A 26334-nucleotide genomic window follows, 5' to 3' on the forward strand; every position below is an offset into this window, starting at 1 on the left:
TAATCAACAGAAAGCATTAATGTCGTCTGGTGTAATAAACTCAGGGGCTTATTTTCATGCCGCTGTTGAACACGGAAATAGACAGCCAGGGGGATATCAAGGCCATACATATTAACCTTCCAAGGCATGCACTGTGTTGCTGCTGGATGAACCTGTTACTTCTGTAAGCCAAGAACATGTGGTGGACTGTATTGCCTCAAAATGGCGGATGGATTGATATTGTGTGGCTTCCAAACTCCCTGCCCCAATTATCCCAGTCATGTACAATGATTGACAGCCTAGCTACCATCTCAGAGAGATCTTCAGGTTATGCCTCCTTGGCATTTGTGCCAGGTAGAACAGTTAGATTTGAGTCCAGTGGCACCTCTTGAGAATCAGCTCTTAAAAGCTTATACCCTAAAACTCTTGTTGATCTTTAAAGTGCCACAGGACTCAAATCTAACTGTTTTGCTGCAGACCCACACGGCTACCCTCTGAAACTGTGAGTCAGGTAGGGTTGCCAGCTCTGGGCTGGGAAGTTCCTGGGGATTTGGGGTGGAGCCTGAGGAGGGTGGGGTTTGGGGAGGGGAGGGACCTCAGCAGGGTATAATGCCATCCTCCAAAGCCATTTTCTCCATGGGAACTGATCTCTGTAGCCTGGAGATCAAGATTCCAGGAGATCTCCAAGCTCCACCTGGCGGTTGCCAACATTCGTGTCCAGTGGGTTTGGGTTCTGTGCATTTCTTCAGTTCCATGTCCCTACCAGAAAGATTCTGGCTCATTATCCACTGAAAGGTCGATGTCTTTGTCCTGATTTGCTGAACTTTCCATGTCCTGGTGGCTTTTGTCCTAGAGAAGAACTGAAACGTTTGAGTTCCTCCTTCACTGGTTGCCTGAATGGAACAGTCCAAGGAGGACTCTACTCTGTGTTTTTTTCTGCATGTTTAAATCAAAAACCATGTTGACAGCTGGGCTAAGTCAGCAGTTTCAGCTTCTTGGATGTAGAACAAGCCTTCCTTGGTTGCTCTCCACTGTCTTCCTGAGTAGCCACAGATCTCAGTACATGTCTTGGGCTGGAGTCCATATGCAAAATATGACAGCGGGTGCAATAGGTTGCCAGCCCCAGGTCCAGGTTAGGGAATCCCCCGAATTCAGGGGCTTCTCCCCACCACAGACCAGCTGGCAGACAGGGGAAACCCCACCCTAACACAATGACATCACCCAAAAGTGACATAATCACGTCAGGGACATAGTACGGGGACGCTCTGGTATTTGGGCAAAGTCTGTGATTTGAGACTGAAAAAACAATAGAGTTTCACTCAAATAACAGAGCGCCCCCGACATTATGACATCACTTCCGGGTGACATCATTGTATCAGGGATGTCATGCAACATCCCTGCCCACCCCCCATGTCCCCCCACTAGAGCGACGAGGGGGCCTGGCAACCCTAGGTGCAATTTGGTTGACAGACTGCCATGTAATAAAAGTAGCTTATGATCACTGATATCTTCTGATTCAACCTTCAAAACTTTCTAAAGTTCTTGGTCACGCATGTTAACGATGCAATTGTTTAGAAGGAAAGTATGGATCTAACACTTTCCCATATGTCAAGTAGATTGGACTCCTTGTCTGTAGGAGGTGGGACTTGCCTGACTTTCCAAAGAAGAGCAAAACATGGGGGAAGGCGAGATGTATGGTGGCATCTGGACACATCCATCTCTCATCAAAACAACTCCCTACTCAGGAGCGAAGGAGGCCGGGGGATGGGAGTGGTGAGTCACAAGTGAAGGAGGAAGGTGTGATCCTGATGACTAAGGAAGACAGTGAGACAGCAGTGGCTCTGGCCCAAAGGGGAAGGAGTCGTAACAGAGAAGGCTGCAGCCCATCAATGAAGGAGGGAAATGGCTGATTCTTTGTGCCTGGAGTAGAGATCAGTCAGGAGGGGAAGGAGAGGAGGGCAACGCAGATAAATCAGGGTGGGGAAAATCAAGGCACGACTGTTTGTTACAGAGTCCTCAGGTCTTGGCGTGACAGGGGTGGGGAACAACATGTGCCACTAGATTTGCCAACTTCTCCTAGGATTTCAACTGATCTCCAGGTGATGGAGATCAGTTCCCCTGAAGAAGATGGCTGCTTTGGAAGGAGGACTCTATGGCATTATACCCCACTGAAGTCCCTCCCCTCCCCAAACCCCACTCCCCAAATCTCCAGGTATTTCCCAACCTAGAGCTGGCGACTCTATGTGCCACCGACAGGTCCTGGCATTGCAACCCTGGGTAAAACTCCTTCCAGGTCAAGAAGCTGCTGTCCTAAGGCCACAGCAAAGACAATTTGCAATAACATCAGAATATTCGGACAGAGGGTGGGATTGCCAGCAACAGTCTGAGTCATCTCCAACTATCTCTCTTCACAGACCAAAGGGAAGTAAGTTCCTCTGGCCGCCCCCACTCCCCAGTGCCCCACAGCTGGTAAAAAGGAGGCAGGGATATGGGAATCTCAGTTAAGACCTAACATGACTCATGAGACACCACTGCCCAGAGCCGCCCTCCTCCCTACCAGGCACAAGGGACACTCCTGTTTTAATGGCCTGATGGCTTACCCACGGAAGTTGCTGTCTCTCCTGCAGATATATGTTTAGCTTGTCTGCGGCTAAAACGTGTTTTGTGCTTTATGCTAGTGACTGGCATCTCATGGGAGTTCAGCTGGCATTTCCAGGCCGGGCCCCAGTATACACAGGCAAAAGGGCTCTTTAAGCCATGGCTTTGGAAGAGTTCCCCTTTCATGTCCTTTAGCTGCTTTCACACAGGGGAGCTGGTACCTGAAGTGCAACAGGAAAGACCTGCGGCACTCTGTCACTGTTTGCGGAGGGAAGGACAGCAAGGAAGAGCCACTCGTGTCGAAACGAGTCAGCGGGTGGAAAAATCATTGTCCCGTATCAATTCAAAATACAATCAAGCTGGCTAGTAAAAACACTACACAAAAGGAAGTCCATCCTGAACAGGATATCGCCATAATCTAATGCTTTCGGAATCTGTTTTCTTCTTGCTGTCTCCTTTTCACCTTCCCCTTTCCTTTACTGCCATTTTGTCCTTCATGCTTCGGTAGTTCCCCGAGAGTCTGTTGAGCAAACATTTGGCTGACTACCAGACTGTCAGCCGAAGCAAGCCGTCGTCAGTCGATTCTGACCGGAATGCAGGCGTTTTGAACTTCTGAGAAAGTGTCTGTAAAAATTCCTTTCTCTCCTAGGGTTGCCAGCCCCCAGGTAGCACCTGGCGATCTCCTGCTATTACAATGGCTGCCGCAGCTTATTTTTCAGCCACACAGTGAAGATTTGTGTGTTGTGGTGGCAGCTGCTGCCGACGCAACATTTTAAAAGAGTCTGCCCAGCCAATCACATCTCCAGTGGCCCGTCAGAAGCTTTGCTGGGAGAAACCCCACCTGACCCTGCCTACTTTCTAAAAACACTTAGGGGGCACCAGGAAAGATGTCAGTGGCCAGCATATAAATTTTTAAGGATACTTGAGCACTACTGCCCGCACCAGATTTCCCAACACGCATACTAAGCACAATGTACTGAGGAAGAGGTTAAGGAAATGTTTATGTACTGAAACGTCTGCTCTTGGTCCCTGTGCAAAAGCATAAATGAAATAAACCCAACATTAAAAACCACAACACTAAAAAAAACAACAACAGTGGGAGAACATTTTAATCTTCCAGGTCATTTCACTGCTGACCTAAGAGTCTCAGTACTCAAACACAGAAGCTTCAGTGGGAGATTACAACCCAAGCCTGCTGAATTTAACTTCATTCACAAATTCCGAACAATGTACTTCCCAGGGCTGAATAGGGACATAGGATTCTTATCTCACTACAGATGCTAATTTTCTGCCCCTACACATTTCTCCCCTGCTCTAATCGAGCTGATTACAATGTGCACTGTACCTTTGCATCCTGAATTCATAGAATCACAGAGTTGGAAGGGGCCATACAGACCATCTAGCCCAACCCCCTGCCCAATGCAGGACCAGCCTAAAGCAGCTCTGAGAAATATTCGTCCAGCGTCTTCTTGAAAGCTGCCAGTGAACGGGAGCTAACCACCTCCCTGGGCAGCTGATTCCACCTTTGAACCACGCTGACCGTGAAAACGTTTTTCCTAATATCCAGCCGATACCTTTCTGCATGTAATTTAAACCCGTTGCTTCGGGTCCTACCCTCTGCTGCCAACTGGAACAGCTCCTTGCCCTCCTCCAAATGACAGCCTTTCAAAGCCTTTAAAGAGAGCTATCATGTCCCCCCTCAATCTCCTCTTTTCCTTTCCTCATAGGGCTCAGTCTCCAGACCCCTAATCATCCTCACTGCTCTTTTCTGCACCCTCTCAATTTTGTCCACATCCTTTTTGAAGTGAGGCCTCCAGAACTGCACACAGTACTATAACAGGGAGGCTATGACCTCCTGCAATTCCTTCTCTGCAATGCCCCTCCCACCTTCCGACTGGGATATAAGGATTTCGATATCTCCATTCCTACGTGTATCTGATGAAGCGAGCTTTGACTCTTGAAAAGTCTTGTTGGTCTCTATGGTGCTGCTGGACACAAATCTAGCTGTTCTACCATCTGAAACAGTAATTGCCAGACTCCTTTTGACTATAAACACTGTTACGTTTTTCCACAGACTTCCTACCTTTTAGAATTGCAATGCCAGTCTTTTAAGCAGAGACTCAGTCTGTCCTGCACCTTTTAAACATACCAGGAAGACCACATAGGAGAACCTGAACCAGCGGAGGCCACTCCAGGCAGTCACACTAAACAGAGACTTGAGATAGAGCCAGATGCCTGCCCTGCCTCAGAGACTTCTCAATCCCATCTGATCAAAGATCACTGAAAGTGCTCTTTTTCCCCTCTGCCTCCCCCCAAGTATTCTAAGAATCCTGGTTGGCCATTGGAGCTCTTCCGCCAGGCTTTGGGTTGAGGCAGTGGGTGCCCCCTCTTTGTGGCCAACCCCACCAGCGACCTGGATCCTAACACCTTAAAATCTTCCACCCCTGTTGATATGGTTCTATCAGAGCTGACATGGTACTTAGGAGTATGGTATTTTACACTGTTGTTTTAATCTGGTTTTAACTGTGTTGTATTTTACACTGTTGTTACTTGCTCTGAGCCTACCCGCAGGGAGGGCGGGATATAAATCCAAATAAATAAATTGCTGGCCTTGCCCAGCAGGTTAGGGTTGCCAAGTCTCCCCTGGCTGCTACCAGGGGACCGGGGGCATCAGGCTGCCTGCTCCTGCTTGGGAAACTCCTGCAGATTTGGGGGTGGTAGCTGGGGAGGACAGTGGAATGGGTCAGGGGCCAGGATGTTCCCTCTAAGCTGTGGAGTGTGGTGAGCAAAAATTCCACTTTGTGAGCTGCTGGCATTAAAGTTGTGAGCGAGCAATTTGGCTACTCCAGTTTGCTCTGGAGCCATCCTTCCTGAGCTAAGACAAGAAGGTGTGAGCTGGAGGCTAAAAAACGGTGAGCTAGCTCACACTAACTCAGCTTGGAGGGAACACTGGCCCAGGATATGACTCCACATACAGCCATGTACCTTCTGAAGATAGTTTCAAAGGGTAACTGTCTTGGCCTGCATTGGAACAGCTACGTCGGATCTGATGAAAGGATCCTTGACTCTCAAAAGCTATTCCCCTGAAAAACTGGTTGGTCTCTCAGGTGCCACTGGACTGGAATCTAGCCACGTGTACAGCTTTGCTATTTGTCCATCTGGCCCTGGTTTACTGTGAGATGTAACAGCATCGTTCACTGAACAGTACTACAGGGCTCTTCCCCCTGGAAGGAGATCCTGCAACGATGACATCATGCGGGGCCTCCAAATCCCAGACCAGCTGTTGCCAAGACGTGCTTTTAAACTTACTGTCTCTACAGATTGCAGAGGAAGGAGCTCAAATCACGTGACCTGACTGAGTAAATGATTTATTGTTTTGAGAGCATAATTCCAGCTTGTCGTTTCAGCCTTTAAAAAGGGGACAGGAGGTATTTTGAGGCAACTATTTTAAAACCAGCCGTCGTTCTGAAATTCTGTCACCATTAAGGGATGCTCTCCAGGTATCTTAAGCAGGATGTTACAGGAAGGGGCACTACTAGGGTTGCCAGATCTGGACTGGGAAATTCCTGGAGATTTGGAGGGTGGAGCCCGGAGAGGGAAGGGTTTGGGGTGGAGAGGGACCTCAGTGGGTAAAATAAGTCCACCCTCTAAAGCAGAGGTGTCAAACTCATTTGTAACGAGGGCCAGATCTGACACAAATGTCACTTTGTTGGGCTGGGCCATGTGTGCCATAAAACATAATGCTGGGTACCAGAGAGATAAACTGTATAAAGGACAGCAGCTGGTAAGCTCCAAGTTGGCTGGGAGGGGGATGCAAAGGAAAACTCATATGGCCGGACTGGGCAGATGCTCCCACGATGCTTGACTGCTGCAGACAAAGGTGTTCTGCCATGCTGAAGCCACAATGGGGTGACTCGGCCCACTCCCCCCCATCACTCCTTCCCTTGCACCAGTCGCTCGTGAGCCGCATAAGAGCCCTTGGATCAGTGTTCCCTCTAAGATGAGTTACGCCCCGGTCACACTGGGGGAAAAGGTGTGGCTGAAGTGTGGCTTTTTTGAGCCGCATCAAAAGAGAAGCGTGGTGGCGGGATCAGACAGATCCCCCGAGCTGCCGCTCAGTTGCTCCCCGGCGTGATCAGATGCCAGGGGGAAGCCACAGATCGGTGAGCGAGGTGAGCCCGCTGCGCATGTGTGCACCTGCGCAGTTTGGCAGGGGGCCTCGCATGCTGCCGGAGACGGGTGCACCGGCAATCACACAGCCGCCCCTGCTGCGGATTTTCTGGTAAGTAGTAGTGTTTTGTAGGGGTTTTTTTGATCCGCATCTTCGGCTGGAAGAGATGGATTGGGGACGGGTGAGCACCGCTTCCCAGATGTTGCGGTGTGATCCCGCCCGCTTGATGCATCCCTCTCGTGGATCAAAGCCTCCCATGTGACTGGGGCCTTCATGTGAGCTAGCTCACAGTTTTTTAGCCACCAGCTCACACATTTTTGTCTTAGCTCAGAAAGGATGGCTCCAGAGCAAACTAATTTATGCAGTAGCCAAATCACTTGCTCACAACTTAGCTCACAAAGTAGAATTTTTGCTCACAGGACTCCACAGTTTAGAGGGAGCATTGCCTTGGATGGGCAAGTTCTGGCCCCCGGGCCTTATGTTTGACACCCCTGTTCTAAAACATCCATTTTCTCTAGCGAAACTGATCTCTGTAGTCTGGAGAACAGCTGTAATTCTGGGAGCTCTCAAACCACCACAGGGAGACTGGCAAATGTAGGTGTTATCCACACTTAATGGCCATTAATAAAAGGTAAAGGTTCCCTTGCTTGAAAGCCAGTCGAATCCTACTCTAGGGTTGCGATGCTCATCTCCGTTTCAAAGCCGAAGAGCCAGCGCTGTCCGAAGACATTTCCGTGGTCATGTGGCCGGCATGACTAAACACCAAGGCACACGGAATGCTGTTACCTTCCCACCGAAGTGGTACCTATTTATCTACTTGCAATTTCTTGTGTTCGAACTGCTAGGTTGGCAGGAGCTGAACTAGAGACGGGAGCTCACTCCGTCATGTGGCACACTCAGATCTCAAACTGCTGAACTACCGACCTTCCACAGCCTGCAGTTCAGCATCTTAACCACTTGAGCCACCGCAGCTCCTTATGGCCATTACTCCTTGTTAAAAAACCCCACAGATGGGCACACTTAGACAATAAGGCCCAAGGACTCGACATGACACTGTCAGTTAAAGAGATAAAATAACTTGCTTTTATGGTTTAATTCTAAAACAGTTGCCATTTACTCACAACGTTGTGTGTTTCACCCAGTTACCAACAGCACTTTACCAAACAGCACCCAACACTCCAAAGCACTGCATGTCTTAAACCCTTTCATGAGTTGTAGCAGTTCTGACAACAAAACTCTGCGCTTCTTCCACCACCGCTCTATTTAAGATAATATTCTCATGGTTTCTTAGCACTCCTGAGAATATTAGATCAGTATTTGAAGGTCAGAAACAAAGCCATTTCTCAACAGCGAAGCTAAAAATAGGTCAACGACCAAGTGGCTTGAAAGCCTATCAGAAAATGCTTCCTACTACGGTTTGCATCGATGGAATTTGTCTCTCTGTTGCTTCCTGGAGCATAACAGCCTGCCAGCATGGAGCTGGGTCACATCTGCGGCTAAAGATCCCACTGGGAACCATTTACGTGTTCACCCCCTGATTACTCTGATGCTCTGTGATATGAATAGAGCATCACATCTCTAGAACACAGACAGAACTCTTACGCCCCAGTGCTTCCCAAGGGAAGGCTGCTCCAAGTACCTCTGTGACTGAGGTGGAGGCCAGGGGAGGATTTATGGGTGGCTTGCGGGAGGGGGGGGGAATTCAGCTCCTGAACATCCAGGAGCACACAAGTACTCAAAAGCAGAGGAATCACACGATACAAGTGCAGGCTTCCTTCGAATTCCTGCATCTCTCCATATTCCTGGTTCAAATTCTCACTGCATTTCTGCTTTAGAGTACACAGCTTCATATTCTGTGATTTTGCAGACACAATGAGTATATTTGGGGGGGAGTTATTGTTTTTAAAACAAAGAATCCCTCATAGAAGGAATGCGTGACAGCTCATCAACTCCATCTGCTGTCCTTTTAATCTCATTCATATTAATCAAACCCTATTAGGGATTATAATTAGATCATTGTGAATATATTTCAGCCAGTACCCTCTGCAACCAAACAGCTCAGCCCCTCTAGGACGATAAACTGCTTTAAAACGGTCTAGTTTCGAAGCCCACTGATATGAATTGCTAATGATTAACATTCCTGCATAGATGCTGAAAGTGTTATTAAGGAGTAATGAATATCAGTGGCTATTAGCCACAAGGTATAGATAGGGACTCTGGGGCAAGTGATGCTCTGTCATCTTGGTGCTTGGGGGGGGTCAACAGTGGGAGGGCTTCTAATGTTCTGGCCCCACTGCTGGACCTCCTGATGGCACTGGTATTTCTGGCCACTGTGGGATACAGCGTGTTGGACTGGATGGGCCTTTGGCCTGATCCAACATTGGCATCTCTTATGTTCTTATGTTCTTAATATTTTGCAGGGGAAAAGATTTTAGCCCCATCTGGAAAACCTCTATTACAGAAGTGAAAATAGCAAGCAAGCAATATTTACGTAATGGCCCTGTGTCTTCAGATGATATTTACAGATCAAAATATAAAATGTCATTGCTGGTGCTGTTGTGATTCACAGATATCTGGCCAGGAGGTGGACCCGCCAGAGGCAAAACTAGACTCAAGCTAGCCAAAGAAGGTGAGGGGGAAGAAATGCCCTTACACGTATGCACCCAGCTGTGCTTACTCATTTTGAATGGAGTTGAAAGATCAAATGGATGCTAATGGGCAAATCTTAAGGGTAATGGATGGAGGGATTGATATGGAGTTGGGAAGACTATTCATTCTTAAAAGAGTGAGACTTTAAGGGAGTTGTCATGAAATTTAGTGGGATGTTTGGACTGTATTCATCTTGGTCTGAAATGAAACGGAACGTTTTCTCATTCGCTACTACAGCTATTAAGTTCACACAGCAATGCTAGAGAAAGTATGCAATACGTCATTGCTGTTGTGTATGATCAGTGTGCTTGTCCCTGACCTGGACAGCCCAGGCTAGCCCGATCTTGTCTGATCTTAGAAGCTAAGTAGGGTCAGCCTTGGCTAGTATTTGGAAGGGCAACCTCCATGGAATACCAGGGCTGTGACACAGAGTCAGACTATGGCAAACCACCTCTGAAACACCTCTTGCCTTAAAAACAAGTCTAGCTCCCCACCTAGTGGTGCATAACTTCCGATTACCAGACAATCTTAGGATCTCCTGGCTATCCTGCACACAAGGCCATATGATAATTAGCATTACTTTGCTTGTTCTGAATACACAATGAGCTTTGCATAACAATGCCACAGACTCTACCTTTTGCATTTAATTGCCTTCCAACTTAAAACACTTCCCACCCACACTAATTATTGTAAAAATGTATGTCAACAGGACACACTTCATGCTGCTGAAGAAGTAGACTCTAGTCTACCAAAGTTCACAGCACAATAAATCTATTAATCTTGAAGATGCTACAAGACTCATTTTGAGGTATCCCTCCCACAGATCAGGTCCCCCCAACCTTTTTGAGCATGTGGCACCTTTGGAATGACGACACCGAGTGGTGAGCACAACCACAAAATGGACACTGTGTGTGCGAGGTGAGCCACAAAATGGCCACCATGGGAGACAGAGCCAACCACATACAGAGGAAGCTGAGGTGCAGGAGACAAGAGGAATACATTTTAAAAATACATTGGGAAAGAGGTCATAAGGAGTGTGACGACCCCTTATCTGGGGAGGCCTGGTTTCACTTTAAAGTGTTCTTTTTATTTTGTTCAACTGGGTAGGTTAGGTTGCCACCAGGAAATTTTAGGCTTTCCAAACCTTTATACTTTCTTTTGGCTATCACTGGGTAGGTAGGTCGAGGTTTTAGGCTTTCATGAGGGTCTATGTGTTTCCTGAGAAATTAGAAATTATTTCTTTCAGAGCTGGCAGACTTAAATAAAAGAAGATTTATTGAAACAGTTCATAGATTAAAGTGTAGAACAATGTAACCAGTAATGTGAATAATTTTAACAATTTCGTTGTGTCTCCCACAAGATCTGCTACCTTTCTGACAGGGATTTTTCAAGTAACTTTGTAACTCATTACTCAGGGTCATATAGGTTTCCTATTTCACTCCAGTCTGTCACTCAGACTTTTTATTTTTCTCTTTAACTTTACTTTCTTGTTTCCTTATACATTCAACTTTTCTTCATACACAGAACTTAACTCTTGTATCCCACACAATACTCTCTCTCTCTCAGACTTCAGAACTCTAACTTAACAACTGTCTTTATCAACTGTCAACCTCTAACTGTCACTCCTGAAGGACATACCCATTCATCCACTCAGAAACCCTTTCTAACACCCCTCCCCCTCTCTGTCAATCACCAATCACACCACACTTGTCTCTTCAAGCACTCTAGTCCATCACACGCCAAGCAACCAAACTTTTAAAGAGATACACACACACACATATAAAACAAGGAATCATTACAAGGAGAAAAAAACTAACCCTGAAGTGGCAGCTGTCACTGAAATGTTATTTTAATCTGCACAGCCAATCAGATCTCCAATAGGTAATCAGAAGCCCATCTGGCCACACCCACTTTTTAAAAACACTTGTCAGGTGCCAGGAAAGGTACTAGTGGGCACCACAGTGCCCCCAGGCACCCCGTTGGGGACCCCCTGCCATAGATCATAACTCTCCAATTGTACTTGCAAAGCATCCTGTATTGTTCAATACGTTTTTATTTTACCCAAGGTGGGTGTTCAGATGGCTTTTTAAAAATCAAACTGTCTCCAAGATAATATTCTAACATGGTTCCAATCAAGTAAGACCATTTAAGCATGTGGTGATTCCTGTGTGCACACAGCAGGGCCTCCATTCTGCAAACCACTTCCAAGACAGCAGCCTTCTTCCTGAAGGCTATATGACAAATTACATTGGACACCCCCAAGTTTTAAAAGCACCTGGCAAGACAGCAGGGTGAAAGGTGAGAGAGAGCTTTTGGGGAGGCAAAACAAGCAGCCTGCCTTGCTTCTCTGGGTTTTGGCCAATTCTCTCTTCATATTCCTTACAGGGATCACAGAGGAGAAGGAGAAGCTAGAAGTAACTTCAGATGTTGGCATTTCTCCACAATTGGTTAGAGAAAGGGCTCCCAGTGCTGATCCTTAGTGGGTCATCCCACATGAAGAATCAGACTGTCTGAACATTCCAAAGGATAAGCACTCAGTTCTAATCTTTTTTAGAACTATTGTGGTAATAGGGGTGGGTGGGAAAGAACAGGAAGGCAAAAAAAAAAAAAAGAGGGTCACTGCTGACAACACACACCACCGTATTAAAAGCAGCAATCAAGTTTCATTTACGTCAAATGGTGCCCTGAGTTTCAATGTGCTATTATTTGCTGCAAGTCACGGTTAGGAACCTGACTGCTGACAAAATGGGAATCCCAGTACTGCCAGATGCAGTCTATTTCTTCATACTGGATGCTGTGAGCACACAACAGGGGAAAGTCATCATTTTCATCCCCTGCTTGTGAATTTCCCAGAAGCCTCTGGCTAGCCGGGGTTGGAAACAGAATGGTGGGCCTTTGAGCTGACCCAGCAGCGATCTTCTCATGTTTATTCATTTCTACTAAGAATTTTTTTTATCTCGCTCACCACCTCACAAAAAGGCTCTCATAGTGACTGGCAGAAAATTAAAACATACCATAATAAAATAAAAGTAACATGATAAAAACCACGAAAAAGAAACAAGCTGTTCAACAAAATGAAAGCTATAAAGCAGAGGGAAATGACACGCTGTTCAAACCAGCCCCAACAAAATAATGGCAGCAGCTGCCTAATCTGCCACCAGCTTTTCTGAAAAGAAAATTTTTCACTGCCAGCCTTACAACTCGTAAAAAGCCAGGAAGATTTATTTATTCTAAATGCACCTATCACCTTTGTGTTATTGGAGATGTGCCTCCAGAGGTAGAGAGTTCTATAGAGAGGAAGAAGCCACACAAAAGACTCTCAAGGAGCCTCACAAAAGGTTTTTCATCCTGATGTAATGTTTGTGACTGAAGACAAGGGGTGGGGGTTTTTTTAGTAACTTCCTGGGATACTTTTGTTTGCTCATCTATAAAGCTCCCTCCGTTTTACTAAACCATTCCTTTTATCTGAGTTACTTCCAATTGCTATTTTAACAGTAATTCAAAAATTGCCAAGAGTTGACTCTTTTGTCAGCCAGTGCCAAAAGACAACGGGAGTAACCAAGTTCCTGGAAATGAGCCTCCAAATGCAGAATTCTTCCCAAAAGAAAACCGCTCCTGATTGTGCATATCTTGTCCCATGGGCATCTCTCTAAGTACTCATAGTCCAAATCTTATTCTCTTCCTCCTGCTCTACCCAACAATTACCAAGCCTTGATCATCTTTCAGCTACAATTCCAACATTAACCATGAAAATCTGCTCCCAGATTTGGTTGATTTATTTCTTGGTTATGTCCCCAAATCTGGCGGAACCGGATGAAGGCTCAACTGTCAGGTCTGTGAGTTATTGTGACCTGAAATAGTTCTGGTAACTAGTAGTTTCAGGGGCTGTTGTTGAGTGGAGGTGTGAAATGATCACAAGGTATGATTTCCTTTTGCTAAACTGGATCCTACAACTTCCTTTCACCAAAACAAAGTCAGAGTCCAGTGGCACCTTTTTAAGTTTAAGTTTAATTCTGGGTCTGAGCTTTTGTGTTCATGCACACTTCTTCAGATACATACATTCAGATAAATTCCTTTCACCAAGCTTTTCTCCAACAGAGAAAGGCTGCCTTTAACAAAGAAAGGCCTTTGTTCATCAGAGGAAGCCTTTCCCCACCAGAAAAGTCATTCTCCATTGGAGGATGTCTTTCTCCATTGAAGGAAGACTTAGTAGAAGAAAGTCATAGAATCCAAATCAAATCAAATACCTTTATTGGCATACAATATTAGAAGCAATTCCCAATATTAATACAATCCAATAGAAATTATGAAATAGATAATCGTGGTAAAACCATTCCAAGGATATATCAGGCCTATAACATAACTCAAGTTATCACAAGATAGATTTGGCCATACAAAAATGCCTGAATCGTAAAATAAATTTGAATTCTAAACTTAAAATTGAGTTTTTTAAAATTATAAATTAAGACTCATTAATCTGATCAGGGTCATTCTTCCGTTTTATAAAACCATGAAGAAACTTGGCGGTCAGTTCAATGATCTCCGGAAGTCATAGAATCCAGCTTAGCAGAACACTGCCTTATACTGCCTTATACTGAATCAGCCCATGGTCCATCAAGGTAAGTATTGTCTACTCAAATTTGTAGTGGGACTTTCTGTGTGGCAAGCAGATGCTCTACTGCTAAGCCAAAACCCCTTGCTGGAGTCAAAGGATCCAGCTCATGAATATTCTTCTGGACCAAGAACTGAAAAAACCATTTCCATCTAGATCATAGCAGAATCAGTAGATTTGGAACGTGGATTTTTCTAGGCCAGGAAATATTCTATTGCTCCAGGGCCGAAGACCACTAGATTCCCTTCCTCGGCCGCAACGACCTGGCGACAGTGATCCAAGCGATGGTCACCTCGAGACTAGACTACTGTAATGCTCTCTACATGGGGCTGCCCTTGTCGCAAATTCGGAAGCTGCAGCTAGTGCAGAATGCTGTGGGCAGGCTTCTGATGGGTCTCCCCAGGTGGGAGCACATCCAGCCTGCACTAAAGACACTGCACTGGCTGCAAGTAGCATACTGAATTCACTTCAAGATGCTGGTTCTTAACTTTAAAGCCCTATATGGCCAGGGTCTGACGTACCTGAGGGACCACCTTTCTCCATATATACCCCAGAGAGCAATATGGTTGGGGTAACAAAATTGACTTACCCTCCCGGGTCCCAAGGATGCCAGGCTTGCTATTACCAGGGCCAGGGCCTTTTCAGTGGCGGCTCCATACTGGTGGAATGATCTCCTGGAGGAGATCAGGGCCCTGCAGGATCTTTTACCATTCTGCAGGGCCTGCAAGATGGAGCTCTTCCACCAGACCTTCAACTAAGGAGCCACCACTATACCAACAACTTTAATTACAGAGCCCTGGCCCTTGGTTTCAACACCTAGCCTGTGCCGCCCTTGTATGAGGCAGATCATGAGTAGAATGATTGTGAGACCTTTATCTGCACTCTTAAGTAAGCCATCTTAAATAATTAATCAACTATTGCCAGCACTTTATGAATCATGACTTATTTATAACTGAACTGTTTTTAGAGGATTTTACGTGATTTTAATTGTTGTGTGTATTGACCAGTGTAAGCTGCCCTGAGCCTGCTTGTGGGGAGGGCGGGGTATAAATCGAATGAATAAAATAAAATATAAATAAAATAGATTACCTAGCTCTGTACTGATTCAGTTTGTCTGTTCAAGTTCAGTGTTCTTCCTCTGACTGAAATTACTTCAAATTACAAGGCCTTAAAATCATGAAACGATGCAGTTCAATACTTTTTAAAATAACCTGCCGCGAAAAAAATTGCTTTGACACAAACCACCCTCAAGTCAAATAAGATGACAATATAATTACCAGTACTCATGCCATGAGAGGAACAACATCATTACAAGAAGTTCCAAATGCGCACTTACCCAGGTATGAAACACCTTCTTCGGGTGTAATCGTTCCATATTTAACCATCATCTTCACAAAGTCAATTAAGGTCTTCATGATAGTTATCAACGTTTCTTTTTCCTTGGCTTCTGTCTCTGGGGTCAGAAACAGAACGTTAAGTTTAAACATGCACATGATTGATTTGAAAATTAGGAGCGGGATAGGGCCACACTCAAAAGGAAGGAATTCATATATGGATTTTGAAAATGTATGAATCTTGCCTTCCTGTTTAATGATATCCAATGTGTTTTAGCAGCCCTGGATTAACCATTAAGCAAAATAAGCACCTGCTTAGGGCACCAAGGGAAGGGGGGCACCACAGAGGTCCCCCCCCCAGCTATCATGCCCTTAACTTTAGTCGAAGTTTTTTGTCATTGTCTTTATCTGCAATGTTCAAGTTTAATCTGCATTGTTCAAAAAAGTTTTCTTATTTCACCTTCAGCACTTATTGAGTCTGTCTTGTCAGTTGAGCAATGGAAGGGCCGAGGGACACCACTGCTAGAATGTGCTTGGGGCATCAGTTGGTCTTCATCTGGCCTTGTGGCTTAGGCAAAAGATTAGTAAACCAAATGCAAATGCCATGCCATATAAAAGCACAAAGGTGACTGCTTTGTATTGGTGAGAGGGGCTCTAAGGTCTTCGACAATGGGAAGATGAATGCAGAGGAAGCCTTTTACATAGCTTGTTTTGAATGAATCAAGTTACTTTCAGAATAAACTCAGCTTTGTTTTATTTTTGTACCTTTCCATCAAACTGGCTTTGTGCACAACTAGAAAAAGAAGGAGGGATTAGATTTATACCCCACCCTTCACTACCCAAAGGAGTCTCAGAACGGCTTACAATTCCTTTCCCTTCCCTTCCCCACAACAGATACCCTGTGAGGTAGGTGGGTCTGAGAGAGCTCTAAGAGAACTGCTCTTTCCAGAACAGCTCTGAGAGAACTGTGACTGAACCAAGGTCACGCCAGCAGCTGCATGTGGAGGAGTGGGGAATCAGACGTGGTTCTCCAGATTAAAGTCCACACTCCTAACCACTACACCAAACTGCGTGTCCTCCATTGCCTCTAGTCACCCTTTTCCTAGCCCTGTACACATGAGACATGGGGGGGGGGGGGGGGGGGGGGAGTGGGATCATGGACCCTGAGCCCCATCTACATCTGCCCAGCCTGACATCAGCACAGAGCTGACGCGCACTGCATATAGGGCAGGGTTTGGGGAGCGGCCTCAGCAGGGTATAATGCCACAGAGTCCACCGTCCAAAGCAGCCATTTCCTCCAGGGAAACTGATCTTGGTCATCTGGAGATCAACTGTGATAGCAGGAGCTCTCCAGGTGCTAAGTTCACAGTCAAACAAGCGCAACCCCCACATGTACTGTTTGACCCGTGGCTGAAGACAAATGCTGTAAAATAATGGTGCCCAATCTTTGGTATCCTACATCCCACCAATCCCTGTGTCAAAGGACCTGGGTCCCGCTGTGACAGAAACAAAAAGCTGACTTTTCCCAATGACATTCACACATTTACAGGCATTTTCTAAAATTACTGCTAGAATGCCAAAAGATCACAGAGGTACAATCCATGGCAGGCAGAGTCAGCCAGAAATGCCATGTCACACTTGCAGGTGGACACGGGGATTGAGGGAGAGCAAAGTCTTAGTAATTGTAAAGAGAACCTTGAGTCCCACCTGACTCTTTCCAGTTGAGAACTACCGCTCTAAAAACGACCTTCTTAGAGCTGATGTGTGACTCTGATCCAGGTATGGAGACAATTTGTAAACAAATTCATTGTATAACTTAGCTCTAAGGCATGTAGGTCACAGGCTGAACAGGTCTTTAATGATCAGAACAAGCAAACAGAATTGGGCCTGGAAGCCAAACAGAATGGCAATGCAATTGTAAGCCCACTGAATATGGACAGCTGCAAAATGGAATGCGCCGTCCTCTTCCTCCTTTGCCTGCCTTTCCATTCTCCTGCCTCCCACCTTCACGTCTTTGACTTTCTGTTCCTCCGCTGCTCTCCATCTTGTCACAGAGGCCACGGCTATGTGAAATCCACCCACCATCGTCCCGATAGCTATGCAGAAAACCATCAGCATGGTAGATGACTCTGGCACGTGTGCAAAGCCAGGGACCATCATCCAAGCGGAGAGTGGTGGAAACAGCCACTTCACCTCAGCAGCGGGCTCAGCTCAGCTTGGGAACTGTCACAGTCATTTGTTATAAACATATATGCCCCCCCCCAAAAAAAAAGGCCTTGCATTTGCCACACACAGCTGCAACTACAGCTTCATCTTTTGCATCCGGGCTGGCAGAAGAGAAAGCAACAGAACTGGGATCAGCAAGAGGGCCTTGTGCATAATGCACAGGTTTCTAATGCTGAAGTTTTTATTCTGGGCTATAATTGCTTAAACTATTTTTAAATGCTGCTTTATGTCTTAACATGTTTTAATCTGCAAGCCACCTCAAGCAGGCTGTTTGGAGAGGCAGCAGAGAGCATTTCTAAATAAATAAACAAATGAGGCTTGGGGACACAGGACAGATGGCTTCCCTCTTAGGACAAGAGTTTCATTAGGGCAAGTTTCACCATTTCTACCCTAGCTCACTTTGGCTGGCTGCTGAAGACGGGCATACAGGAGACAGAAAGGCAGGAGATCTATCTATCTGGCCCCCTGTCTGTTAATAGATAGACAGACAGACAGACAGACAGACAGACAGAGGTCATTTCGGGGGGGAACGCGGGGGAACGCAGTTCCCCCGGGTGAGGTGCAGGGGGTGGGGCACGACGAAGCCCCGCCCCCTGTTTCCGGCCGCCCCGCTTCCATCCCTCATTCAGCCAAAAGGAGGCAGGAGAAGAGGGAAGATAAGTTGCTTCCTCCCCACCTCTCCCCACCCCTGCCTGCCTGGGGCCAGGGAGGGCCTTGGTGGGGCTTCCTCGCACTCCCGCTGGCCTTGCAGGTCCACCGCTGGGCCCCTGATGTCAGGGGGTGTGGCATATGCTAATGAGTTATGCTAATGAGTTCCCCTAGCTCTTTTTCTACGAAATGACCCCTGCAGATAGATGATATACAATAAATAAAGCCTGAAGCGTTGCCATGACTGTGGGGAGGGTTTAGGACAAATGGGAGCAAAACAGGAAAAGAGTCTGCATGTTCAGGTGCTGAAGTCAGGGAACCGTATCCAACCAAGAATAATCTCTTCTGGGACGACAAGAATAATCTCACCAAAACACTAATACATAATGCGTCATGTTTACAATGTTGAAGTGGGCGTTTGCGGTCAACACTCCATTTTTTTTAACTGTGAGATTTCAACGCAGTCGCAAATGTTCTAAAAATGTTTCAGCCCACCCATAACATGATAGAAATTATAATAATAACACTTTAAAGCTAAGAACAGTAGTTTTGAAAACATGAAACTGACCTGAGTTAAGGCTTTTCAGTAGCTCATAAAAGTTAGGGAAATATTGGAGGTCTTCAAAATTATCCCCGGAGGGCAATTCATTCCTTCTTTCCAAAACGTTGGAGGAAGTCCATGTGTTATCCAAGGTATCATCTCGATCCATATTTTTTGGAGCCTCCATGCAAAATGTAAAAAATAGACATATGTAAATATGAGCAACAAAATCGAAAAAGAAACAAGCCCACATTGTATTCTGATTCTTTTTTCCTCCATGAAACAGGAGTGAGACAATGCCTTAAAGGTAAAGGTTCCCTTGCTCGAAAGCCAGTCGAGTCCGACTCTAGGGTTGCGGTGCTCATCTCCGTTTCAAAGCCGAAGAGTCAGCGCTGTCCGAAGACATTTCTGTGGTCATGTGGCCGGCATGACTAAACACCAAGGCGCACAGAAAGCTGTTACCTTCCCACCAAAGTGGTACCTATTTATCTACTTGCAATTTCTTGCTTTCGAACTGCTAGGTTGGCAGGAGCTGGAACTAGAGACGGGAGCTCACTCCGTCATGCGGCAACTTGGGTCTTGAACTGCTGAACTACTACTGACCTTCCACAGCCTGCAGTTCAGCATCTTAACCGCTTGAGCCACCGCAGCTCCTGACAATGCCTTACACCTGGATTAATTCCATTTGGATTCATGGATGCACAATGGCCACGAACTTACATTTGCTTTAAAATGAGATCAGACAAATGAATGAAGGACAGCTGTTATCAGCTCATGGTTGCTAGAGGGAACCTCCATGTACAGGGGCAGTAGACCCCTGCTTTGATACCCTGCTTGTGAGCACTGCAGTAGAAAATGGAACACAAGGCAATTTTTAATTTTATACAAATACTCAAGGGACCTATTGCAGATGACTGTCTGAGTGATTATCCTTCAAAACTTCCTTAATTAGTTCAGTGTAGAGGAGCTGAATTCCCTACAGCAAAAAACAGTATGTGTGTGGGGTCTATTCATTCTGTTCAGTAAGTGGGTCAAAACAATTAGTTGAGAAGCGTTACCATTTTTTCCTCCTGTTTTTCTCCAGCCTTACTGTCTATTCTGCTTGGAAGGTAATCAAGATCTTCAGGCGCCTTTTCCCGATCTTTTGCTTCATTAGCAATTAGCTGCTGTAACACTTCAGCCACCTCATCTTCCAGTGTGTAGGCCTGGCTTTCTGTGATCTACAAGAAAGAAAAAGGGGGGAAGGGGAAAGAGAGGACACTTCTCATTACAGTTCTCTGCAAATAACTCGATAGAGCAGCTTTTGAGAGACAAGGGGGGGGGGAAGTCCTTCAATTTCATCCCAATGAATTGGGCTGCAGTCTTGAAATCACTTCTTCTAACGCCCCCGCACTTCAATCAGCTTAATCCTGTTGGCTTCAATGGAACAATGGCATCATGAGTGGACTTTGGCCCAAAGTCTCTGCTTCGTGATGGAATCTATCGATGCTAATTATCTAAAAACAAAACTCTTTGTTTTTCGGGCCTTCCTTGGAGCCAAGGCTCAAGCTTGGAACTCCGTTTCATTGCCAGGGGATCGTCTCTGGAACATGTTCAGCAATAATAACAATTCATGACATGTTGCAGAGTGATAGGGTTACCAACTTCCTGATGGTGGCTGGAGATCTCCTGGGATTAGAACAGGGGACAGAAAATGGCCACTTTGGAAGGTAGACTGTATGGCAGGGGTGTTAAACATGCGGCCCGGGGACCGGATCAGGCCCTCGGAGGGCTTCTGTTAGGCCCGCAGTGGAACTGGCTGTCTTCAGTTTCTTTTTCCAGTTCTGCTGCTGCTGCTTCATTGTAGGTTTGCAGCTTACAGATACACACCGGAACGACATACTCAAGATTGCAACAGCACAGACAGTTTGATGCAGTAATTCAGAGCCAGAGGTGTCAGTTATCAGACACTGTTAAATAAACAAAATATTGCAAGAGTGCTGATGTTTTAAGCATGTTTTTATTTTAAGTTTTAAAAAACCCCTTTGTGTTTGTGTCCTTTATAAAGTTTATATCTCTGCTACCTGGCATTACATTTTATGACACACATGGCCCGGCCCAACAAGGTCTCATTAATGTCAGATCCGGCCCTCATAACAAATGAGTTCGACACCCCTGCTGTATGGCATTATACCCCACCGAGGTCCCTCCCCTCCCCAAATCCCCGCCTCCTCAAGCTCCACCCCCCAAATCTCCAGCTATTTCCCATCCCTACAGGGTGACAAATGCCCTAGCTTAGACCCTGCCCAATGGCTAGAGCGAGCAGATAATTCTGGGCTAGAAAAACCAACAGTCTGACAGGGGCCAATTCCAGGTTTTGGGGGGCCCAGGCAGAGAGTTCCCAGGGCCCTTCTCTCCTTGCCCCAGGCCCTCTTCTCACACCCTCCCTCTTTCCCACCCTCGGCATGCCTCCCTCTTTCCTGCATGTCCTTCCCCTGCCCATTTGCGAGCCCTCCCACCTCCAGTACTCACAGCTGCCCACGCTTCCCCCAGCCAGTGTTCCCTCTAAGTTGAGTCAGTGTGAGCTAGCTCAGAGTTTTTTAGCCTCTGGCTCACACATTTATGTCTTGGCTCAGGAAGGATGGCTCCAGAGCAAACTGATTTACGCAGTAGCCAAATCGCTCACTCACAACTTTAATGCCAGTAGCTCAGAAAGCAGAATTTTTGCTCCACAGCTTAGGGGGAGCATTGCCCACAGCCCCTTCTGAAATGGCACTTGCAATGACAGCATCTGGGACCGTGGTTAGTGTGGTGCTAGTGGGTGTGCAGAAGGGCTGCAGTAGTGGGCCCTACCAGAAGCCAAGGGCCCTGGGAGCTGCCCCACCTGAGGGTATGCTGATGCCAGCCCTGGGTCTGATTTAGCGCTCTGAGACTGGAGTTGTCCACTCTCTAATTAAACTTGAATGGAAGCTCAGTCTCCTCTCTACAGGCTTCTCCCCGAGATCAATCGTGACTAGCTTGAAACAGCCGAAAGTTTAATTGCACAGCTTGCAACTCAACTGCTTGGTTAAGACATCACTAATCGATTGGTGGGAAAGACTGGAGGTGGAAACGCCAGCCAGGACATCTGCTGTTTGATGACATATTTCAACAGTAGCAAGAACAGCTATTATTCAGGCCCAGTTCTCCGCTGGTGTAAATTAGTCCTAGTTGCTTGAAGTCAGTCATGCTGGGCCAGTTTATACCCACTGACAGCTCAGCCGGCATGGCTCCCTTTCATATCACGAGTTGTTCTATCATCCCCAGCAGCTTGGGGGAAGGGGGGCGCTTCTCCCATCCTGGCTGTTTTGATTCTCTTCTGGGCTTCTTCACCCTCATAAAGCCATTCGCGAACTTGGCAACTTGCACAGCACGGCCGAGCTTCAAATCTCAGGTTTAACTGCAGGGTGAGATTGATGTGAAATGAAACCACTACCGCAAGCCTTAGCTCTGATTCAAAGGAACATCCATTAATTTGATGCTTTCTTAAACAGTAAGTGGGGGCCAAAACAAATATCTAGGCAGGATATGTAGGCAAAGGAACTGATGTCCGGAAACTTACGAGTCCCAGATTTAGAAGCTTGGAAACAATTTTGTCAAACACTCCTCTGTCATTTTCCTCATATATTCTCATGGCAATCTTCTGAACGATATCTTCAGCAGTTAACGGTGTGCCATCGAGTTGATGAAGCCCATCGGGGTCATCTGAAAGCATGACAACGTAGTGCTCAACCTAACACCATTCAGTATTTTCATTTGAAACATTTGTTAGCCACCTTTCTGCCTTCCAGAACTCAAGGCGGCATACAATATAAATAAAACATTATGAAAAGCACAATAAAAAATGATAAAACCTATAAAAGTCACAGATTAAAAACACCAATTAGGACTGCAAATAATAAAACCTAAATCAATCAAGATGCAGTCCTAAATAAAGCTGTCTCCCAACAGTCTCCTGAAGACAGACAATGATGGGGGCCCAGACAGACCTCTCCCTGAGGAGGTTGTAGTCATGGGGCTGCCACAGAAAAGGCCCTCTCTCCTCTACCCACCAGATGACTTTCTTTGATTGGTGGGACAGTCAGGATGGCCTTTCCCTGTGAATTTAATTCCTGGGCAGGAACATATGGGAGAAGACATTCCTTCAGGTAACACCAGTCCCAAGCCATGTAAGACTTTGAAGGAAAACAAACAATACCTTGAATTGGGCCTGGAAGCAGGTGGGTAGCCAGTGTAAGGAGAGCCCTGCTGGATCATACCAATGGTCCATCTAGTCCAGCATCCTGTCTCACACAGAGGCCAATCAATTCCTCTGAACAGCCAACAAGAGGGCATAGAGGCCAAGGCCTTCCCCTGATGTTGCCTTCTGGCTCTGGGATTCAGAGGATTAGTGCCTCTATGGAGGTTCCCTTCAGTTGTCATGGCTAGTAGCCACTGACAGACCTATCCTCCATGAATCTATCTCATTCCCTTTTCAAGCTGTGTATTCCTGTGGCCATCACTACCTTCTCTGGCAGCGAATTCCACATTTTAAAGTAAAGTAGTATTTCCTTTTGTCTATCCTGAACCTACTGCCCATCAGTTTCATTGGATGCCCTCGAGTCCTAGTATTTTGGGAGAGGGAGAAAAAGCTCTCTTTGGCAACTCTCTCCACCCCATGCATAATTTTGTAAACCTCTATCATGTCCTCTCTTAGTCGTCTCTTTTCTAAACTGAAAAGTCCCAAACTCTTCAGTCTTTCCTCATAGGGAAGGCGCTCCAACCTCCTAATCATTTTGCTTGCCCTCCTCTGTACTTTTCCCAGTTCGCAATGAGATACGGTGACTAGAACTGTACACAGGATTCCAAATGAGGCCGCACCATAGATCTATACAGGGGCATTAAAATATTGGGGGTTTTATTCTCAATCCCTTTCCTAATAATCCCTAATATAGAGTTTGCCTTTTTCACTGCTGCAACACACTGGGTTGACACTTTCACTGAGCTATCCACTACGACCCCAAGATCTTTCCCCCTAGTGTCATACACTCCCAACAGTTTGCACCGGCCAATGGTCTAGCTGCAGCATTCTGTACTAGCTGCGGCTTCTGAACACTCTTCAAGGGTAGCTCCAAGTAGAGCACATTGCATTATGTGTATCTCTGTCCTGATACCAAAATGGTGGGACTGTGGCTGTGTTGCCAAAGACCCCAGGTTCAATTCCAGGCATCTCCATTTATAGGACCTCAAACAGAAAAGTGGGGAATGCCTGAGACTGGAATCCTTGGGAAGTTTTTCTCAGTCATATAGCACTGCTCTGACTCAGCTTCTTGGGGTTATATCTTGCAGATGTACTCAAGACCACTACTATCCTGCATTGGTTAGGGAGGGGTCATGGCTCAGAGGTAGAGCACCTTCCTGGTATGAAGAAGGCCCCAATTTCAACCCCTGGCATCTCCAGTTAGATCTCATACACCAGGTGCTAGAACTCTGGAAAGCCCAACAGTCGGCATACACAGTACTGAGCTAGATGGACTAACGGCCTGACTCAGTTTGAGGCAGATTCATATGCTCATTGTTTATATATACATGATCATTAGACAGAGTTGGATTAATTTTATTCTGGGCAATGGCTGGCAGTCACTTTCCTGTCTGGGAGATGACTAACTTCATAATGCAGTTTTAGAATTATTACCATGTCATTACTGGACCCAGATCCACTCTTGTCAACATGACAAATACAATGAATTGTTCGAGTGGTACAGTCAGCACAGAGGAGTCAACAAGGTGGGCACGAAAAATCAGAAACCCATGCTGCGTCTATCAAGACTGCCATGTACCTTTTGAAGACAGTTCCAGAGGGAAGCTGTGTTGGTCTGCAGTAGAACGTCTAGATTTGAGCCCAGCAGTACTTTAGAGACCAACAAGGGCCTTTTTTGCATTGGCATTTTGCTCTGCATTCATAGCTGTTCGTGGATTTGCGCTCCACATTAGTCTCCGCCTTCACTCTACTTTTGCCCTGCATTTAAATTTTCATTCTACATGTGTTTTTCATCATTCTGTTCCCAAAGTGTTTCATTACACATTTTCTCTGTGTTTTTTGATACTTCTTTTGTAGTGGATTTTCTGTCTAAATCAATTTGAGCACACACATGTAACATTTTTGGGGTACATGCTTTTGAGAATCAAAACTCCCTTTGTCAAATACTTCATATCTGATGAAGGGAGTGTTAACTCTTGAAAATGTGCCCTTTGAACACCTGATTGGTCTCTAAGGTGCTACTGCACTTGAATCTAGATGTACCTTCTGGGTTGATGAAGTTGTCAACAGACAAAAGATTTTTTAAAACAGAGCTTTTTAAAACAAGACAACTAAAAAGAGATGGGATAGACTTACAAATTCTTTAAAGAATGGAAGAGGTAATGAGAGAGAACGTGTTCTCTTTCAAAAAAGTAGAATTCAGTGGAGATTGCATTAGGAGCGGGGAAGCATCCCGTATGAATGTACTCTGAATTAATTTGCTTGACTGATTTCCTGCAAGCATGACATGCACAGGGAGCCCCAGTGCCCACAGTGGTTTCCCCATTCCCTTCAACAAAGGAGGCTGTTCTGCAAACAAACCTCTTTGGGAATGTGCAGTTGCCCCTTTTGTTGATGTGAGTGGGTCAGATGCTCTATGGATAAAGGAGAAAACAGTGTCCGAAATTAGCAATGACATAATCTTTAATTTTATGTTCTTTGGAAAAAAAACACCCTCAAAATAGATGGAATATACTGATAAAGGTAAAGGTAAAGGTTCCCTTGCTCGAAAGCCAGTCGAATCCGACTCCAGGGTTGCGGTGCTCATCTCCGTTTCAAAGCCGAAGAACCAGCGCTGTCCGAAGACGTTTCCGTGGTCATGTGGTCGGCATGACTAAACACCAAGGCGCATGGAACGCTGTTACCTTCCCACTGAAGTGGTACCTATTTATCTACTTGCAATTTCTTGCTTTCGAACTGCTAGGCTGGCAGGAGCTGGAACTAGAGACAGGAGCTCACCCCGTCTTGCGGCACCCGGGTCTTGAACTGCTGTACTACTGACCTTCCACAGCCTGCAGTTCAGCGTCTTAACCACTTGAGCCACCGCAGCTCCAGTATACTGATAAAACATAATGATAAATTAACACCCCAAATCCATGTTCAGGTGTTTATGAAATGCAGATGCGTTAGAAGAACCATCTTGCTGCCATCTACGGTGCTAATAGCATATGGAGATTACTATGGATTTGGAATGCATCCACAATAACAGACGGCCATTTGGCAACAATTTAAGATGTTTTTCGGTATCAAACTCCGCTCAGCTTCTGCAGTGCCCAGCAGCAACAGCATAGACCAAGGCTTCCTAAAGTTTGCTTCGAGTGAACTTCTCCAAGCTAAGGAACAAATGGTTTGAGCCTCACTAAATGTAACTAAAGTTGCATACTCAAGATGTCTTAAAGCAGATTAGCTACCCCTCAACACCACTCAGACAGGTGCTGGAAGCTGATGGTTATGCCAGGACAGAAGAGACCTGGATTCAAATCCCCACTCTGTTATGAA

General features: G+C 45.9%; 1 protein-coding gene across 1 annotated transcript in view; it reads right to left on the reverse strand.

The window, feature by feature from the left end:
• SCG3 (secretogranin III) overlaps positions 1 to 26334 on the reverse strand; it is a 54802-nt gene that overhangs the window by 16454 nt on the left and 12014 nt on the right. Inside the window, exons 5-8 of the mRNA XM_015425481.1 lie at positions 22339 to 22481; positions 19817 to 19978; positions 18786 to 18939; positions 15346 to 15462 (exon numbers count right to left, since the gene is read on the reverse strand). Of these exons, the coding sequence (XP_015280967.1) occupies positions 15346 to 15462; positions 18786 to 18939; positions 19817 to 19978; positions 22339 to 22481 (576 nt within the window). The remainder of the gene's footprint in view (positions 1 to 15345; positions 15463 to 18785; positions 18940 to 19816; positions 19979 to 22338; positions 22482 to 26334) is intronic.

Source organism: Gekko japonicus, unplaced genomic scaffold (assembly GCF_001447785.1).
Source record: "Gekko japonicus isolate JY-2015 unplaced genomic scaffold, Gekko_japonicus_V1.1 scaffold462, whole genome shotgun sequence".
Classification (NCBI taxonomy): domain Eukaryota; kingdom Metazoa; phylum Chordata; class Lepidosauria; order Squamata; family Gekkonidae; genus Gekko; species Gekko japonicus.